This window comes from Pseudophryne corroboree, chromosome 1, assembly GCF_028390025.1.
Source record: "Pseudophryne corroboree isolate aPseCor3 chromosome 1, aPseCor3.hap2, whole genome shotgun sequence".
Classification (NCBI taxonomy): domain Eukaryota; kingdom Metazoa; phylum Chordata; class Amphibia; order Anura; family Myobatrachidae; genus Pseudophryne; species Pseudophryne corroboree.
Window position 1 is genome coordinate 787,204,330 of NC_086444.1, and position 17,503 is coordinate 787,221,832.

At 47.8% G+C, this 17,503-nt stretch overlaps 1 protein-coding gene across 5 annotated transcripts in view; it reads left to right on the top strand.

Annotated features, from left to right (window-relative positions):
• CENPE (centromere protein E) overlaps nucleotides 1–17,503 on the top strand; it is a 635,458-nt gene that overhangs the window by 541,377 nt on the left and 76,578 nt on the right. For all 5 annotated transcript variants that reach the window (XM_063918152.1, XM_063918161.1, XM_063918167.1 and 2 more), the window contains 3 exons: nucleotides 1,999–2,214; nucleotides 2,302–2,511; nucleotides 3,820–4,020. In XM_063918152.1, the coding sequence (XP_063774222.1) occupies nucleotides 1,999–2,214; nucleotides 2,302–2,511; nucleotides 3,820–4,020 (627 nt within the window). The remainder of the gene's footprint in view (nucleotides 1–1,998; nucleotides 2,215–2,301; nucleotides 2,512–3,819; nucleotides 4,021–17,503) is intronic.

The window sequence follows — 17,503 nt, forward strand, 5'->3', positions numbered from 1 at the left end:
TGACGTTGCCTTGGCCTTACTGGCTGGTCTACCGCTTTCCTCTGGTTCTGTAGCTCCCAAGGGTGCTCAAGCGCATCCGACATCAGGGAGTCCAGGCAATTCTGATTGCTCCGGATTGTCCTTTGAGGGCATAGTACGCGGATCTTCTGGACATGTCCTTCGAAGACCCTTGGCCTTTAGCTCTCAGAAGAGATCTTCAGCAAGGACCGTTTGGCTACCCGGACTTACGGCGGCTTCGATGGAGGTTGAGCTAGGAACATCCTAGCTCACAAGGGCTTTTCGGAAAAGGTTATTGATACCATGGTTCAGGCCAGGAAGCCTGTGACGTCAAAACACTTACCATATCTTGAGATGATGTCTCTTGGTGGGAGGAACGCACTTGGGACGAGTTCCACTTGGGTCGTTTCTTATGTTTCCTGCAGGCTGGTATGGATAAAGGCTTGCGTCTGGGTTCCATTAAGGTCCAGATTTCAGCTCTCTCCATTTTCTTCCAGAAGAAATTGGCAGTGTTGCCAGAAGTTCAGACCATGTTGCAAGGGGTGCTCCACATACAACCTCCTTTTGTGCCGCCTACGGCACCCTGGGATTTGAATGTGGTGTTTGGAATTTCTAAGGTCCTCCTGGTTTGAGCCTCTGACGGTAGAAGACAAGTACCTCACGTTGAAGACTGTGATGTTACTGGCCCTGGCTTCTGCTCGACGTGTCTCAGAATTGGGTGCCTTATCGTGTAAAAGTCTGTACTTGGTCTTTTACGAGCACAGAGCGGAGCTCCGGACTAAATAGCAGTTCCTGCCGAAGTTTGTCTCCTCCTTTCACCTAAATCAACCTATTGTGGTTCCGTCCAGTTCTGATACTTCTGCTCCTCCAAAGGCATTGGATGCTGTGCATGCCGTGAAAATCTATGTCAAGCGAACAGCTCGGACCAGAAAGACTGATTCCTTGTTCATGCTCTATGATGCACAGAAAAAAAGTTGTCCTGCTTCGAAGCAGTCCGTTGCTCATTAGATTAGGCTTACTATCCAACAGGCCTGTGTGTCTGCAGCCTTACCTGTTCCTAAGTCTCTGAAGGCCCACTCTACAAGATCAGTGGGCTCTTCCTGAGCTGCTGCCCATGTAGTCTCGGCCTTGCAACTCTGTCGAGCTGCTACCTGGTCGGGGAAGAATATCTTTGTGAATTTCTACAAATTTGATACCCTGGCCAAATAGGATACCCAGTTTGGGCAGGTGGTGCTGCAGCAGTCTCCGCACATTCCCGCCCGTTCTGGAAGCTTTGGGACGTCCCCATCGTACTAAGTCTCCCCAATATCCCTTATGGATGCTAGAGAAAATAGGGTTTTAATTACCTACCGGTAAATCCTTTTCTCGTAGTCCATAAGAGATATTGGGCGCCCGCCTCAGTGCGTTTGACTTTTCTGTAGGTTATGTGGTTACCTGTTCAGCTGTTATTGTTACCAGCTGTTTCTGGTTGTTATATGTTCATGGTGTGCTGGTATTCAATTTCACGGGTGTGGTATGAGTTGCCAGCGGCCGGGTCCCGACCGCCGGCTTGCCGACAGCAGGGCGAGCGCAGATGAGCCCCTTGTGGGCTCGCTGCGCGCCAAGCTATCTATTCTCCCTCCAGGGGGGGGGGTCGTGGAACCCCAAGAGGGAGAAAAGGTATTGGTATGCCAGTTGTCTGGATTCTGGTGCCAGTATTCTGTGCTCCGGGATCCCAACAACCGGTATACTGAATACCACCCAAATCTCACCATTCTTTGGTCTTATGTTCATACATGTCCTTGCTTCTTCGGGCACTGTTTTACCTATAACTGCCTGTAGGAGGGGGCATAAAGGGGAGAAGCCAGCACACCCAGTGTAGAAATTAAAAGTGCACCGGCTCCATGGACCCCGTCTATACCCCATCGTACAGTGTCTCCCCAATATCCCTTATGGACTACGAGAAAAGGATTTACCGGTAGGTAATTCAAATCCTATTTTTTTTATTTTATTTTTTAATAGGTTCTATATAACAATACAGCAATAAAAGAGGAACATTACAGCTTGATAAATGACTATGAGCATGACCTGTGTGCGGTGCAGAAGAGGAATGATGAACTTACAGAGAGCCTAGAACAGCATGGCACAAAACGGTCTGAGGCTGTATCTGAGGACCTTAAATTCTGTGAACTTGAGTTCTTAACTCGGCTTCTTTTCAAGAAAGTGGATGTCCTGAAGGTATGTGATGTGGCTGATTACTACTTAGGAGCACCTGTTAAACTTCTCTGGATTATGGATTTGATGTGTCTTTATTTTGATATGCAGCGTGTTGAAGATGGCTTTTCTAAGGTACAATTACAAGTAAATAACACTGAAAATGATCTTCGAGAAGAGGCAAATTGCAAGAAGCGGTTCCTGTTGTGGCTAGATGAATTAAGGGGAGTACAGTATGAGGCAAAGACTCTAATTGAAGGGGTCCAACAAGAAAATAGTCGGGTCACTGGAGTAGTCCAACGTTTAGCAAAACACCTAAAGGTAAATTAATTTTCTGCATATTTATGTAGAGTCTGAGAAAGCGTGTGAAGCCAGTTTTCATTAGTAAAGTTGCAATGTAATATCATGCCGTTTTGTTCAATGTACAGCCTGCTGTAAAATATAACGCTTTTGGAGAACTGAATGTTTCAGAACATGTAAAATCAATTAGGCCAATTGCATTTAAATAGCTTGTGGAACTCTGCAGTGACTGCTGTTCTCGTTTTTATCTTTGTGTATGGCACATTCTTGTTTGTACATGTTGCAATTTGCAACAAAGCAAGACATTTATAGCAAAGGATCCTTAAGGGCTGTAACGCTACCCGGTTTACACCGGATGGCAAAAAGCCGTACAAACTTTGTCCGGCTTTTTGCCATCCGACAGGGTCTTTCACACACAACGGCTTTGAGCCGGGTGTAATGCTGTGCCCATGTGCAGCAGCTAAAAAAAAGTTGTGTCCCCAGTGGATATTTCTGGCTGCAACCCAGCAGCCGCGCCATGTGAAAGGACACATTGGTCTTAATGTGTCTCAGCAGCACGGCAGCATGAAAAAGCTGTCCGGGATTTTGCCAGGCGGCAGGAGCCGGCTCATGTGTTACAGCCCTCAGGGCAGTGGTTCCTAACTCCAGTGCTTAAGTACCACCAACAGGCCATGTTTGGGAATTCTTTACCTCACCTGTGCATGATTAATCTATTTGCTGAGTCAGTAATTATCACACCTGCAGCCACAGACAGAAATCCTCAGAACACTTTCTTCAGACTCTCCCTGATATGTATGTGCAATTAATTTAAGATCAATGTGATGTTTTAGAGCATTGATTTTTACAGTGGTTATATTTTATGAATACAGATATTCTCTATGCTGATTCATTAGCTAATTAAAATATATTAATTGTGTTTTGGCTTACCTTCCATACCTGTGGGCTACACATTTCTTATTTTTGTCCTATTATCGTTCCATTGGATAAAGATTAGATGGATTCCGTAGAACATGACCTGTTGGAGAAAACTTTGGGGTAGAGACCAAGAACCATTGCTTTAGGGAGCTCTGTTATAGAACACTTCCTATGTGATTCTGGCATAATTATTCATCAAATATAAGGTTATATTACATGTGACATCATTTATATTCATAAAGTTAGTGATTTTGCAACTCATCCACTGTAAAACGATTATGCAATTTAAGTACCAGAGCATTTGTTGGCTGACACTGATAAGCTCCACATTTACACATTGTTTTGGCCACCTTTGGTTGAATAATGGACTTGTCCCATAAACTTTTCTCACAGAGCTTTATTTTATTTTAACAGACTGTTGCTCAATCTAGAATGAAACCAGATACCATAGCATATTTAAATAAACTTGGAACAGAATTGCAAGAGAAAAAAGAGAAGAACAAGGAGTTGTTGCAAAGAATGCAACATCTTGCTCCATCTGGGGATTCATCCATCTTGCAGGAAGAAAATGCACGATTACATGACCATCTGAAAACTCTCCAAGTCGACCTGAAGGTATATTGCATACATTGTAAAGTAGAAGATTTAGTGTTGTATTTTAGAAGGTGGGTAGAAATCTTACTTGTTCCATCTGAGACTGTAATATGCCTTTTGAGACTTTGCCTTGGCTCAGTATGCCCTACATGAGCTGTATTGATGGCTATATCGATAGTGTGTGTGTGTGTGTGTGTGTGTGTATATGTATGTATGTATGTATGTATATATATATATATATTTAAAAAAAATTATAATATAATTTTTTTTTGTTTTCCGTTTTATTGTAATCTAATGCCTATGTTTGGAGCAGTCAGTATTCCTAAATTTTATTAAGCAGCATTAGTCTGGAAGAGTATATGGACATTGACACTGCAGATGCTATTGGCCAACTTCCTGGTTTTGATTCCTCCACACGGGTTCACTACTGTATGCCGGCTGTCGGGCTCCCGGCGACCAGCATACCGGCGGCGGGAGCCCGACCGCCGGCTTACAGACAGTGTGGCGAGCGCAAATGAGCCCCTTGCGGGCCCGCTGCGCTTGCGACGCTACGGGCACGGTGGCGCGCTATGCGCGCCATGCTAATTTATTCTCCCTTCAGGGGGGTCGTGGACCCCCACGAGGAAGAATAAGTGTCGGTATGCCGGCTGTCGGGATCCCGGCGCCGGTATACTGTGCGCCGGGATCCCGTCAGTCGGCATACTGAAGACCACCCCTCCACACATACTAGTCTAAGTGATTGTACAGTCTCTCTAATGCAGGCCATATGTCAGTGCAGTAATTCCCCGAATCCAATGCACCAATTGGTGGACATTGATGATTGGTGATGCGTCAGACAGTGTGGGAAATTCGGCATGTTAAAAATCCTCAATTTTTTTTATTTAATTCTCGTGCGTCCTAGAGGATGCTGGGGTTCCATTTAGTACCATGGGGTATAGACTGGTCCACTAGGAGCCATTGGCACTTTAAGAGTTTAATAGTGTGGGCTGGCTCCTCCCTCTATGCCCCTCCTACCAGACTCAGTTTAGAAAATGTGCCCGGAGGAGCCGGTCACCGCTAGGGGAGCTCCTAGGAGTATTCTTAGTTTTATAGTTTTCTAGAGTGAGTTATTTTACAGGGAGGCTGCTGGAAAGTCTCCCTGCTTCGTGGGACTTAGGGGGGAAGGGGGGGAGAGAGTAGGAACCAACTTAATAGTTAATGGTTCTCTACTCCACTGACAGGACACTGAGCTCCAGAGGGAACTCATCACAAGCCCACTCCCGCAGCACGGCCGCCACCCCCTAACAGAGCCAGAAGATAGAAAAGTGGCGAGTACAGCGCCGGCATCCCGGTTAGCGGGTCGCCGGCGGGTATGGCGGCACAAGGGTGGGAGCGCAGCTCTGACGGGCTGCGCATCAGGAAGGCTCCGCAACATACACTGTAGGCGCTGTTGAGGGGTGTCCTGAGCCAGCACGAATAAACCCTACACTGGTCACGCAGCTAACAGGGGTTAATCCCACTGTTAGCACTAATACCTCAGGCCAGTATAAATAACAAAATGTGTGAAGCCGCGCGCAGGGGACGGGGTTTCCTCTAAGAGCAGATCCAGCGGCTCACCAGCGCCATTTTCTCCCTGCATATCTCCACACAAGACGCTGACAGAGAAGCACTGTCCCTCCACATAACTCCAGCACCTCTGCAGTGCCAGGGGATTATAGATTAAGGGGGGGGAGGTGTGTAATATTATTACTAACTACCCGGTTCAGGATAGTTGGTCAGCACCGGACTGTTGTCATAATAACAGCCTGATAGGGCGCGGTGTGGTTGGTTCCTCATACTCTGTATATACTCTGGGGGAATCTGTGTCTGACATTTTCCTGGATATGTATGTGTGGGTGCATATCCCACATCACAATGTCTAAGGACTCTGTGTCCTGTGCTGCAGAGTGTTTATCTTCTCCTGAGGAGTATATTCCATGTACTCAAGAATGCAATATACTTTCTCAACCTTCTTGATCCGAACCCATAAGGGGAATGATATCTCAAATTTCAACAAGGATGTCACATACTGAGAAGGAAACCCAGTTTTTGCCAAAAATCTATAAAATCTATAATCTGTATTCAGCTCCCAATGCTTCGTCTAAAAACCCACCTACATACCCACAAAAACGTACACTTGTCCAGATAATGCAAGCCAACACTGATGCCGAGACTGATGCAGGGAACGGTGATGAGGATATGCGGGGGGGATGCATCCTTTGCAATGTTTCGCATATTACTGAGAATGTACCTGAGCAGGAAGAAGAAACTTATTTTACCGTAAATAAGAAATCCTCACTTACCTTCCCTGCTTCTAAGGAGTTAAACTACTTGTTTGAAAAATCCTTGGAAAACCCAGAAAAAAAATTCCAGATCCCTAAAAGAATTCTCATTGCTTTCCCTGAGGAGGCCAGAAAGAAGTGGGAAAACCCACCTATAGTGGACGCTTCGGTATCTAGGTTGTCAAAGGTTGTTTTAACTGTCCCTGGCTCAACCTCCTTAAAAGAGCCGGCTGACCGCAAGATTGAGACTACGCTCAAATCACTATGCACTGCTACAGGTGTGGCTCTGTGAGACACACTATTGCTTGTGTATGGATTTCTAAAGCCATAGTATAGTGGTCAGGCACATTACTGGAGGACTTAGATGCTATGGATAGGAGTGACATTGACTTGTTTTTACGTCGCATACAGGATTCTGCAGGTTTCATGGTGGAGGCCATGAAGGACATTGGCCTGCTTAATGCAAGGGCTACATTCATGGCAGTCTCGGCACGCAGAGGACTCTGGCTACGCCAATGGACTGCAGATACAGAATCAAAGAAAAGTGTGGAGAACCTGCCCTTCATAGGTCAGGCCCTGTTTGGGGACGCACTGGATGCGTGGATATCCACGGCAACTGCGGGTAAGTCGACCTTTCTTGACACGATATTAAACAGAAAGGCGATCTCCAAGTGCTGCTATATAAAGTTCAGATCCGTATGGATCTGAACTTTATATAGCAGGGCTTGGAGATCGCCTTTCTGTTTAATATCGTGTCTAGAAAGAAGTTGTGCTCTTTTGGGCGAGTGCCGAGCTGCAGCTAGGGCGCAAGTTACAATTTAATTTTTTGTTCGATTTCTTCCCTCCGCAGCTGCACCAGCTAGGAAATCTTATCCTACGCCTACACTGCAGTCCTTTCTGACTGCAAAAGTTAAAAGGTCCAAAGGCCTTCTTTAGAGGAGGTCGGGGAAAATCCAGAAAACCTGCACCAACAGGTTCCGTCTGGGCGTCATGCCTAGTTTCCTGGGTAAAAGATATTGTTGCCCAGGGCTAGACTGGAATTTCAGGAACTCCCATTTCACAGATTCTTCAAATCAGGGTTACCTACAGGAAGCCATTCAAAAATTGGTGCAAACAAATGTCATTGTTCCAGTTCCACCTCACCTAAAAAAACAAGGGTCATTACTCAAACCTGTTTGTGGTACCGAAACCGGACTTTTCGGTAAGACCCAATGTTGAACCTAAAGTCATTGAACCCCTACTTGAGGGTATTCAAATTCAAGATGGAGTCTGAGAGCAGTGATCTCAAGTCTGGAGGAGGAAGAATTCCTAGTTTCCCTGGATATCAAGGATGCGTACCTTCACGTTCCGATCTGGCCGCCTCACTAGGCTTATCTCAGATTTGCGCTGATAGACTGTCACTATCTGTTCCAGACAATGCCATTTGGCCTCTCCACGGCACTGAGGGTGTTAACCAAGGTCATGGCAGAGATGATGCTCCTCCGCATGCAGGGAGTAATAAAAGCAACTTCCAGGGAGAGGCTGTTACAGAGTATTGCTCTCTCAACTCAGCTACTCCAAGCTCATGGATGGATCATGAACCTTCCAAAGTCACATTTGGAGCCGACAAGGAGACTGCCCTTCCTGGGGATGATACTCGACACGGAAGTGTAGAGGGTGTTTTTTCCAGTGGAGAAAGCGTTGGTGATCCAATCAATGGTCCGGGATGTCCTGAAGCCAGCCCGGGTATCGGTTCATCAGTGCATTCGCCTTCTGGGAAAGATGGTAGCCTCCTACGAGCATCTGCAGTACGGAAGATTGCATGCAAGGTTCCTCCAGCTGGATTTCCTGGACAAGTGGTCGGGATCACATCTTCACACGCACCAGCGGATACACCTGTCACAAAAAGCCAGAATTTCACTCCTCTGGTGGCTGTAAACTTTTCATCTACTAGTGATGAGCGGGTTCGGTTCCTCGGAATCCGAACCCCCCCCGAACTTCAGCCTTTTTACACGGATCCGAGGCAGACTCGGATCTTCCCGCCTTGTTCGGCTAACCCGAGCGCGCCCGAACGTCATCATCCCGCTGTCGGATTCTCGCGAGGCTCGTATTCTATCGCGAGACTCGGGTTCTATATAAGGAGCCGCGCGTCGCTGCCATTTTCACACGTGCATTGAGATTCATAGGGAGAGGACGTGGCTGGCGTCCTCTCCATTTAGATTAGAAGAGAGAGAGTGAGAGTGAGACACTTGATTTACTGGAGCTTAGGAGTACTCAGAGAGTGCAGAGTTTACTAGTGACTGACCAGTGACCACCAGTGCAGTTTTATTATATTATTATTTAATATAATCCGTTCTCTGCCTGAAAAAAAACGATACACAGTGACACAGTAACAGTATACCATATCTGTGCTCAGCCTCAGTGTGCTGCATCATCTATGTATATCTGACTGTGCTGAGTGCTCAGTGCTCACACAGCTTAATTGTGGGGGAGACTGGGGAGCAGTAGCAGGAGTACATATTATTTAACAGTGCACACTTTTGCTGCCAGAGTGCCACTGCCAGTGTGACTGACCAGTGACCACTGTCTGACCACCAGTATATTGTGATTGTCTGCCTGAAAAAGTTAAACACTCGTCGTGTGGTGTTTTTATTCTATAAACGCATTCTGCTGACAGTGTCCAGCAGGTCCGTCATTAATTATATAATATATACCTGTCCGGCTGCAGTAGTGATATATATATATTTTTTATATCATTATCATCCAGTCTATATTAGCAGCAGACGCAGTACGGTAGTCCACGGCTGTAGCTACCTCTGTGTCGGCAGTCGCTCGTCCATCCATAATTGTATACCACCTACCTGTGGTGTTTTTTTTTTTTTCTATCTTCTTGATACTAGTAGCTTACTTTAGGAGTCTGCAGTGCTGACAGTGTCCAGCAGGTCCGTCATTATAATATATACCTGTCCGGCTGCAGTAGTGATATATATATATTTTTTATATCATTATCATCCAGTCTATATTAGCAGCAGACGCAGTACGGTAGTCCACGGCTGTAGCTACCTCTGTGTCGGCAGTCGCTCGTCCATCCATAAGTATACTAGTATCCATCCATCTCCATTGTTTACCTGAGGTGCCTTTTAGTTGTGCCTATTAAAATATGGAGAACAAAAATGTCGAGGTTCCAAAAATAGGGAAAGATCAAGATCGACTTCCACCTCGTGCTGAAGCTGCTGCCACTAGTCATGGCCGAGACGATGAAATGCCAGCAACGTCGTCTGCCAAGGCCGATGCCCAATGTGGGAGGAATAGGGCCATTGACATGCCTGGTGAAAATACCAAAAAAATCAGCTCTTCGGTGTGGAAGTATTTCAACAGAAATGCGGACAACATTTGTCAAGCCGTGTGTTGCCTTTGTCAAGCTGTAATAAGTAGGGGTAAGGACGTTAACCACCTCGGAACATCCTCCCTTATACGTCACCTGCAGCGCATTCATCATAAGTCAGTGACAAGTTCAAAAACTTTGGGCGACAGCGGAAGCAGTCCACTGACCAGTAAATCCCTTCCTCTTGTAACCAAGCTCACGCAAACCACCCCACCAACTCCCTCAGTGTCAATTTCCTCCTTCCCCAGGAATGCCAATAGTCCTGCAGGCCATGTCACTGGCAATTCTGACGAGTCCTCTCCTGCCTGGGATTCCTCCGATGCATCCTTGCGTGTAACGCCTACAGCTGCTGGCGCTGCTGTTGCTGCTGGGAGTCGATGGTCATCCCAGAGGGGAAGTCGTACTCGTAAGACCACTTTTACTACTTCCACCAAGCAATTGACTGTCCAACAGTCCTTTGCGAGGAAGATGAAATATCACAGCAGTCATCCTGCTGCAAAGCGGATAACTGAGGCCTTGGCATCCTGGGCGGTGAGAAACGTGGTTCCGGTATCCATCATTACTGCAGAGGCAACTAGAGACTTGTTGGAGGTACTGTGTCCCCGGTACCAAATACCATCTAGGTTCCATTTCTCTAGGCAGGCGATACCGAAAATGTACACAGACCTCAGAAAAAGACTCACCAGTGTCCTAAAAAATGCAGTTGTACCCAATGTCCACTTAACCACGGACATGTGGACAAGTGGAGCAGGGCAGGCTCAGGACTATATGACTGTGACAGCCCACTGGGTAGATGTATGGACTCCCGCCGCAAGAACAGCAGCGGCGGCACCAGTAGCAGCATCTCGCAAACGCCAACTCTTTCCTAGGCAGGCTACGCTTTGTATCACCGCTTTCCAGAATACGCACACAGCTAAAAACCTCTTACGGCAACTGAGGAAGATCATCGCAGAATGGCTTACCCCAATTGGACTCTCCTGTGGATTTGTGGCATCTGACAACGCCAGCAATATTGTGTGTGCATTAAATCTGGGCAAATTCCAGCACGTCCCATGTTTTGCACATACCTTGAATTTGGTGGTGCAGAATTATTTAAAAAACGAGAGGGGCGTGCAAGAGATGCTGTCGGTGGCCAGAAGAATTGCGGGACACTTTCGGCGTACAGGCACCACGTACAGAAGACTGGAGCACCACCAAAAACGCCTGAACCTGCCCTGCCATCATCTGAAGCAAGAAGTGGTAACGAGGTGGAATTCAACCCTCTATATGCTTCAGAGGTTGGAGGAGCAGCAAAAGGCCATTCAAGCCTATACAACTGAGCACGATATAGGAGGTGGAATGCACCTGTCTCAAGCGCAGTGGAGAATGATTTCAACGTTGTGCAAGGTTCTGCAACCTTTTGAACTTGCCACACGTGAAGTCAGTTCAGACACTGCCAGCCTGAGTCAGGTCATTCCCCTCATCAGGCTTTTGCAGAAGAAGCTGGAGACATTGAAGGAGGAGCTAACACAGAGCGATTCCGCTAGGCATGTGGGACTTGTGGATGGAGCCCTTAATTCGCTTAACAAGGATTCACGGGTGGTCAATCTGTTGAAATCAGAGCACTACATTTTGGCCACCGTGCTCGATCCTAGATTTAAAACCTACCTTGGATCTCTCTTTCCGGCAGACACAAGTCTGCTGGGGTTCAAAGAACTGCTGGTGACAAAATTGTCAAGTCAAGCGGAACGCGACCTGTCAACATCTCCTCCTTCACATTCTCCCGCAACTGGGGGTGCGAGGAAAAGGCTCAGAATTCCGAGCCCACCCGCTGGCGGTGATGCAGGGCAGTCTGGAGCGACTGCTGATGCTGACATCTGGTCCGGACTGAAGGACCTGACAACGATTACGGACATGTCGTCTACTGTCACTGCATATGATTCTCTCCCCATTGAAAGAATGGTGGAGGATTATATGAGTGACCGCATCCAAGTAGGCACGTCAGACAGTCCGTACTTATACTGGCAGGAAAAAGAGGCAATTTGGAGGCCCTTGCACAAACTGGCTTTATTCTACCTAAGTTGCCCTCCCACAAGTGTGTACTCCGAAAGAGTGTTTAGTGCCGCCGCTCACCTTGTCAGCAATCGGCGTACGAGGTTACATCCAGAAAATGTGGAGAAGATGATGTTCATTAAAATGAATTATAATCAATTCCTCCGTGGAGACATTGACCAGCAGCAATTGCCTCCACAAAGTACACAGGGAGCTGAGATGGTGGATTCCAGTGGGGACGAATTGATAATCTGTGAGGAGGGGGATGTACACGGTGATATATCGGAGGATGATGATGAGGTGGACATCTTGCCTCTGTAGAGCCAGTTTGTGCAAGGAGAGATTAATTGCTTCTTTTTTGGTGGGGGTCCAAACCAACCCGTCATTTCAGTCACAGTCGTGTGGCAGACCCTGTCACTGAAATGATGGGTTGGTTAAAGTGTGCATGTCCTGTTTATACAACATAAGGGTGGGTGGGAGGGCCCAAGGACAATTCCATCTTGCACCTCTTTTTTCTTTCATTTTTCTTTGCGTCATGTGCTGTTTGGGGGGTGTTTTTTGGAAGGGACATCCTGCGTGACACTGCAGTGCCACTCCTAGATGGGCCAGGTGTTTGTGTCGGCCACTTGGGTCGCTTATCTTACTCACACAGCTACCTCATTGCGCCTCTTTTTTTTCTTTGAGTCATGTGCTGTTTGGGGAGTGTTTTTTGGAAGGGCCATCCTGCGTGACACTGCAGTGCCACTCCTAGATGGGCCAGGTGTTTGTGTCGGCCACTTGGGTCGCTGAGCTTAGTCATCCAGCGACCTCGGTGCAAATTTTAGGACTAAAAATAATATTGTGAGGTGTTCAGAATAGACTGAAAATGAGTGGAAATAATGGTTATTGAGGTTAATAATACTTTGGGATCAAAATGACCCCCAAATTCTATGATTTAAGCTGTTTTTTAGGGTTTTTTGAAGAAAAAAAAAACGAATCCAAAACACACCCGAATCCGACAAAAAAAATTCGGTGAGGTTTTGCCAAAACGCGTTCGAACCCAAAACACGGCCGCGGAACCGAACCCAAAACACAAAACTATCATCTACTCGAGGGCCGCAGGTTCGGGATTCAAAATTGGATCCTTCTATCCACAGATGCAAGTCTCAGAGATTGGGGAGCAGTCACCCAAGGGGAAAGCTTCCAGGGAAAGTGGTTACGTCTGAATCCATCCTTCCAATTCTGGAACTCTGGGCCATATACAACGCCCTTCTACAAGCGGCACATCTTCTGCGAGATCAGGCCATTCAGGTTCAGTCGGACAATGTCACAGCAGTGTCCTACATAAACAGGCAGGGCGGAACGAAGAGCAGAGCTGCAATGTCAGAGGTAACAAGAATCCTCCTCTATGCAGAAAGGCACGCAGGGGCGCTGTCGGTGATCTTCATTCCGGGAGTGGACAACTGGGAACCAGACTTCCTCAGCAGACACGATCTACGTTCAGGAGAATGGGGCCTCCACCCGTAGGTATTCGCAGAGGTAAGCCGATGGGACCTCAGCTGGACATGATGGGCCTCTTGCCTCAACAAGAAGCTTCGGAGGTACTGTTCCAGGTCAAGGGACCCACAAGCAGTGGCGGTGGATGCCCTGGTAACTCCGTGGATGTTCCAATCAGTGTATGTGTTCCCTCCACTTCCACTCATCCCAAGGATTCTCAAACTAATAAAAAGAACAAGAGTTTAGGTGATCCTCATTGCTCCGGATTGGCCAAGTAGGGCTTGGTACGCAGATCTTCTAGAATTACTGCTGGAGGATCCGAGGCCTCTTCATCTTCGCGAGGACCTTCTGTAACAGGGGCCGTTCGCCTATCAAGACTTACCACAGCTTTGTTTGACGGATTAGAGGTTAAACGCCAGATCTTAGCTCGGAAGGGCATTCCGAAGAAAGTAATTCCTTCTCTGATACAAACTTGGAAGGGAGTAATGTCTAAGCATTACCATTGAATTTGGAAAAAGTATGTGTCTTGGTGTGAAACCAAGAAGTTTCCTACGGCGGAGTTTCAACTAAGACGGTTTCTCCTCTTTCCGCACGCAGGTGTGGATGTGGGCCTACGCTCGGGCTCCATTAAGGTCCAGATTTCAGCCTTGTCCATTTTCTTCCAGAAACAATTGGCTGCTCTCCTTGAGGTTCAGACATTTCTTGAAAGGAGTTCTGCACATCCAACCACCCTTTGTGCCTCCTACGGCTCCTTGTGGTCCTGCAATTGGATTGGTTTGATCCTTTACAGGAGGTAGATGTAAAGTTTCTTACGTGGAAGGCTGTCACACTGTTGGCCTTGGTATCTGCAAGACGTGTCCGAATTGGGGGCATTTTCGCAAAAGAGCCCCTACTTGATTTTCCATGAGGACAGAGCTGAGCTCAGAACGCATCAGCAATTTCTTCCAAAGGTTGTGTCTGCTTTTTATATCAACCAACCTATTGTGGTGCAAGTAGCTACTGACACCTCAATTTTCTCAAAGTCCTTGGATGTTGTGCGAACTTTGAAAATGTCAATACCCCATGGTACTAAATGGTACTCCAGCATCCTCTATGGACTACAAGAAAAGGATTTACCGGTAGGTATATAAAATCCTGTTTTCTCTGATGTCCTAGTGGATGCTGGGGACTCCGTAAGGACCATGGGGAATAGACGGGCTCCGCAGGAGACTGGGCACTCTTAAAGAAAGTTTAGGTACTATATCTGGTGTGCACTGGCTCCTCCCTCTATGTCCCTCCTCCAGACCTCAGTTAGAATCTGTGCCCGGCCAGAGCTAGAGGCACCTAGTGGGCTCTCCTGAGCCTGCTAGAAAAGAAAGTATTTGTTAGGTTTTTTTATTTTCAGTGATCTCTGCTGGCAACAGACTCACTGCTACGTGGGACTGAAGGGAGAGAAGCCAACGTACCTGCTTGCAGCTAGGTTGTGCTTCTTAGGCTACTGGACACCATTAGCTCCAGAGGGATCGAACACAGGCACCTGTCCTCGGTCGTCCGTTCCCGGAGCCGCGCCGCCGTCCCCCTCGCAGAGCCAGAAGCACTGAAGTCCAGGATAGAAGACATCGAAATCGGCGGCAAGAAGACTCTGTCTTCACTTTAAAATAGCGCACAGCACCGCAGCTGTGCGCCATTGCTCCCATCGCACACCACACACTCCGGTCACTGTAGGGCGCTGGGGGGGAGCGCCCTGAGCAGCAATTATATTACCTTTGGGCAAAAATACAACATATATACAGTCCTAGACTGTATATATGTAAAAACCCCGCCATTTTCAATACATGAGAGCGGGACAGAAGCCCGCCGCTGAGTGGGCGGAGCTTGTTCCTCAGCACTAACCAGCGCCATTTCTCCTTGACAGCTCCGCTGGAAGCGGCTCCCCAGGCTCTCCCCTGCAGTATACAAGGTACACCAAGGGAAAAAAGAGAGGGGGGGCACTTAAATTTAGGCGCAAATTACAGTTATCAGCAGCTAAGGGGAAAAACAGTTATAGTGTAAATCCCTGGGTTATTTAGCGCTGTGGTGTGTGCTGGCATACTCTCTCTCTCTGTCTCCCCAAAAGCCTTTGTGGGGGGTCCTGTCCTCAGTCAGAGCATTCCCTGTGTGTCTGCAGTGTCGGTACGTCAGTCGACATGTTTGATGAGGAGGGATACGTGGAGGCGGAGCAAGTGCAGATGGATGTGGTGTCGCCGACAACGGTGTCGACACCAGACTGGATGGATATGTGGAAGGTGTTAAATGAGAATGTTAACTCTTTGCATAAGAGGTTAGACAAAGCTGAAGCTTTGGGACAGTCAGGGTCCCAACCAGTGCCTGATCCCACAGCTCAGGGACCTTCAGGCGCTCACAAGCGGCCACTATCCCAGTTAGTCGACACAGATGCCGACACGGAATCTGACTCCAGCGTCGACGAGGAAGAGGCGAGATTACAGCCTAAAATGGTTAAGGCCATCCGTTACATGATAATTGCAATGAAGGATGTGTTACACATTTCAGAGGAAACCCCTGTCGCTGACAAGAGGGTTCATATGTATGGGGAGAAAAAGCAAGAAGTCACTTTTCCCCCGTCACATGAACTGAATGAGTTATGTGAGAGAGCCTGGGAATCTCCTGAGAGAAAATTTGTGATTTCCAAGAGATTGCTGATGGCGTACCCATTCCCGCCAAAAGACAGGCTGCATTGGGAGTCGTCCCCCAAGGTAGACAAGGCATTAACGCGCTTGTCTAAAAAGGTGGCCCTCCGGATACGGCCACCCTTAAGGACCCGGCAGATAGGAAACAGGAAGGTATCCTGAAATCTATTTACACGCACTCGGGTACTTTGCTCAGGCCAGCTATCGCTTCAGCCTGGATGTGTAGCGCAGTGGCGGCTTGGACAGATACTCTGTCGGAAGAATTAGATACCCTGGATAGGGAATCTGTTTTATTAACCCTGGGACATATCAAGGACACTGTCCTGTATATGCGGGATGCTCAGAGAGATATTTGCTTGCTGGGATCTAGGGTAAGCGCACTGTCCATTGCAGCTAGAAGGGTCTTATGGACTCTGCAATGGACAGGGGACGCTGATTCTAAAAGACATATGGAAGTTTTACCATATAAAGGTGAGGAGTTATTTGGGGAAGGTCTCTCGGACCTCGTAGCCACGGCGACTGACGGGAAGTCAAAGTTTCTGCCATTTGTTTCCTCACAGCCTATGAAAGCACCGTGTTATCAAATGCAGTCCTTTCGTCCACCAAGAAGCAAGAAGGTCAGAGGTGCCTCCTTTCTTGGCAGGGGTAGAGGTAAGAAGCTGCACCACGCAGCCAGTTCCCAGGAACAAAAGTCCTCCCCTGCTTCCGCTAAGTCCACCGCATGACGCTGGGGCTCCACAAGCGGATACGGTAGCGGTGGGGGCGCGTCTCAGTCATTTCAGCCACCAGTGGGTTCGCTCACAGGTGGATCCTTGGGCCATACAAATAGTGTCCCAGGGTTACAAGCTGGAATTCGAGCTGACGCCCCCTCACCGTTTCCTAAAATCGGCCTTGCCAGCTTCCCCCATGGAAAGGGAGATAGTGCTGGCAGCAATTCACAAGCTATACCTTCAGCAGGTAATTGTAGAGGTACCCGTCCTTCAACAGGGAAAGGGGTACTATTCCACGATGTTTGTGGTTCCGAAACCGGACGGTTCGGTAAGACCAATCCTGAATTTGAAATCCCTGAACGTTGACCTGAGGAAATTCAAATTCAAAATGGAATCGCTCAGAGCGGTCATTGCAAGCCTGGAAGAGGGGGATTTTATGGTGTCTCTGGACATCAAGGACGCGTACTTGCATGTCCCCATCTACCCCCCTCATCAGGAGTACCTCAGGTTTGTGGTACAAGACTGTCATTACCAGTTCCAGACGCTGCCGTTTGGTCTTTCTACGGCACCGAGAATTTTTACCAAGGTAATGGCGGAGATGATGGTACTCCTTCGAAGACGAGGAGTTTCAATTATCCCATACTTGGACGATCTCCTCATAAAAGCGAGATCCAGGGAGCAATTGCTGATCAATGTGGCTCTTTCACAGATCGTGTTACGACAACACGGCTGGATCCTGAATATTCCAAAGTCGCAGCTGATGCGACACGTCTGCCCTTTCTGGGCATGATTCTGGACACTGACCAGAAGAAGGTGTTTCTCCCGGAGGAAAAGGCCCAGGAGCTAGTGACTTTGGTCAGGGGTCTCCTGAAGCCAAAGCAGGTTTCGGTGCATCACTGCACTCGAGTCCTGGGAAAGATGGTGGCGTCATACGAAGCCATTCCCTTCGGAAGGTTC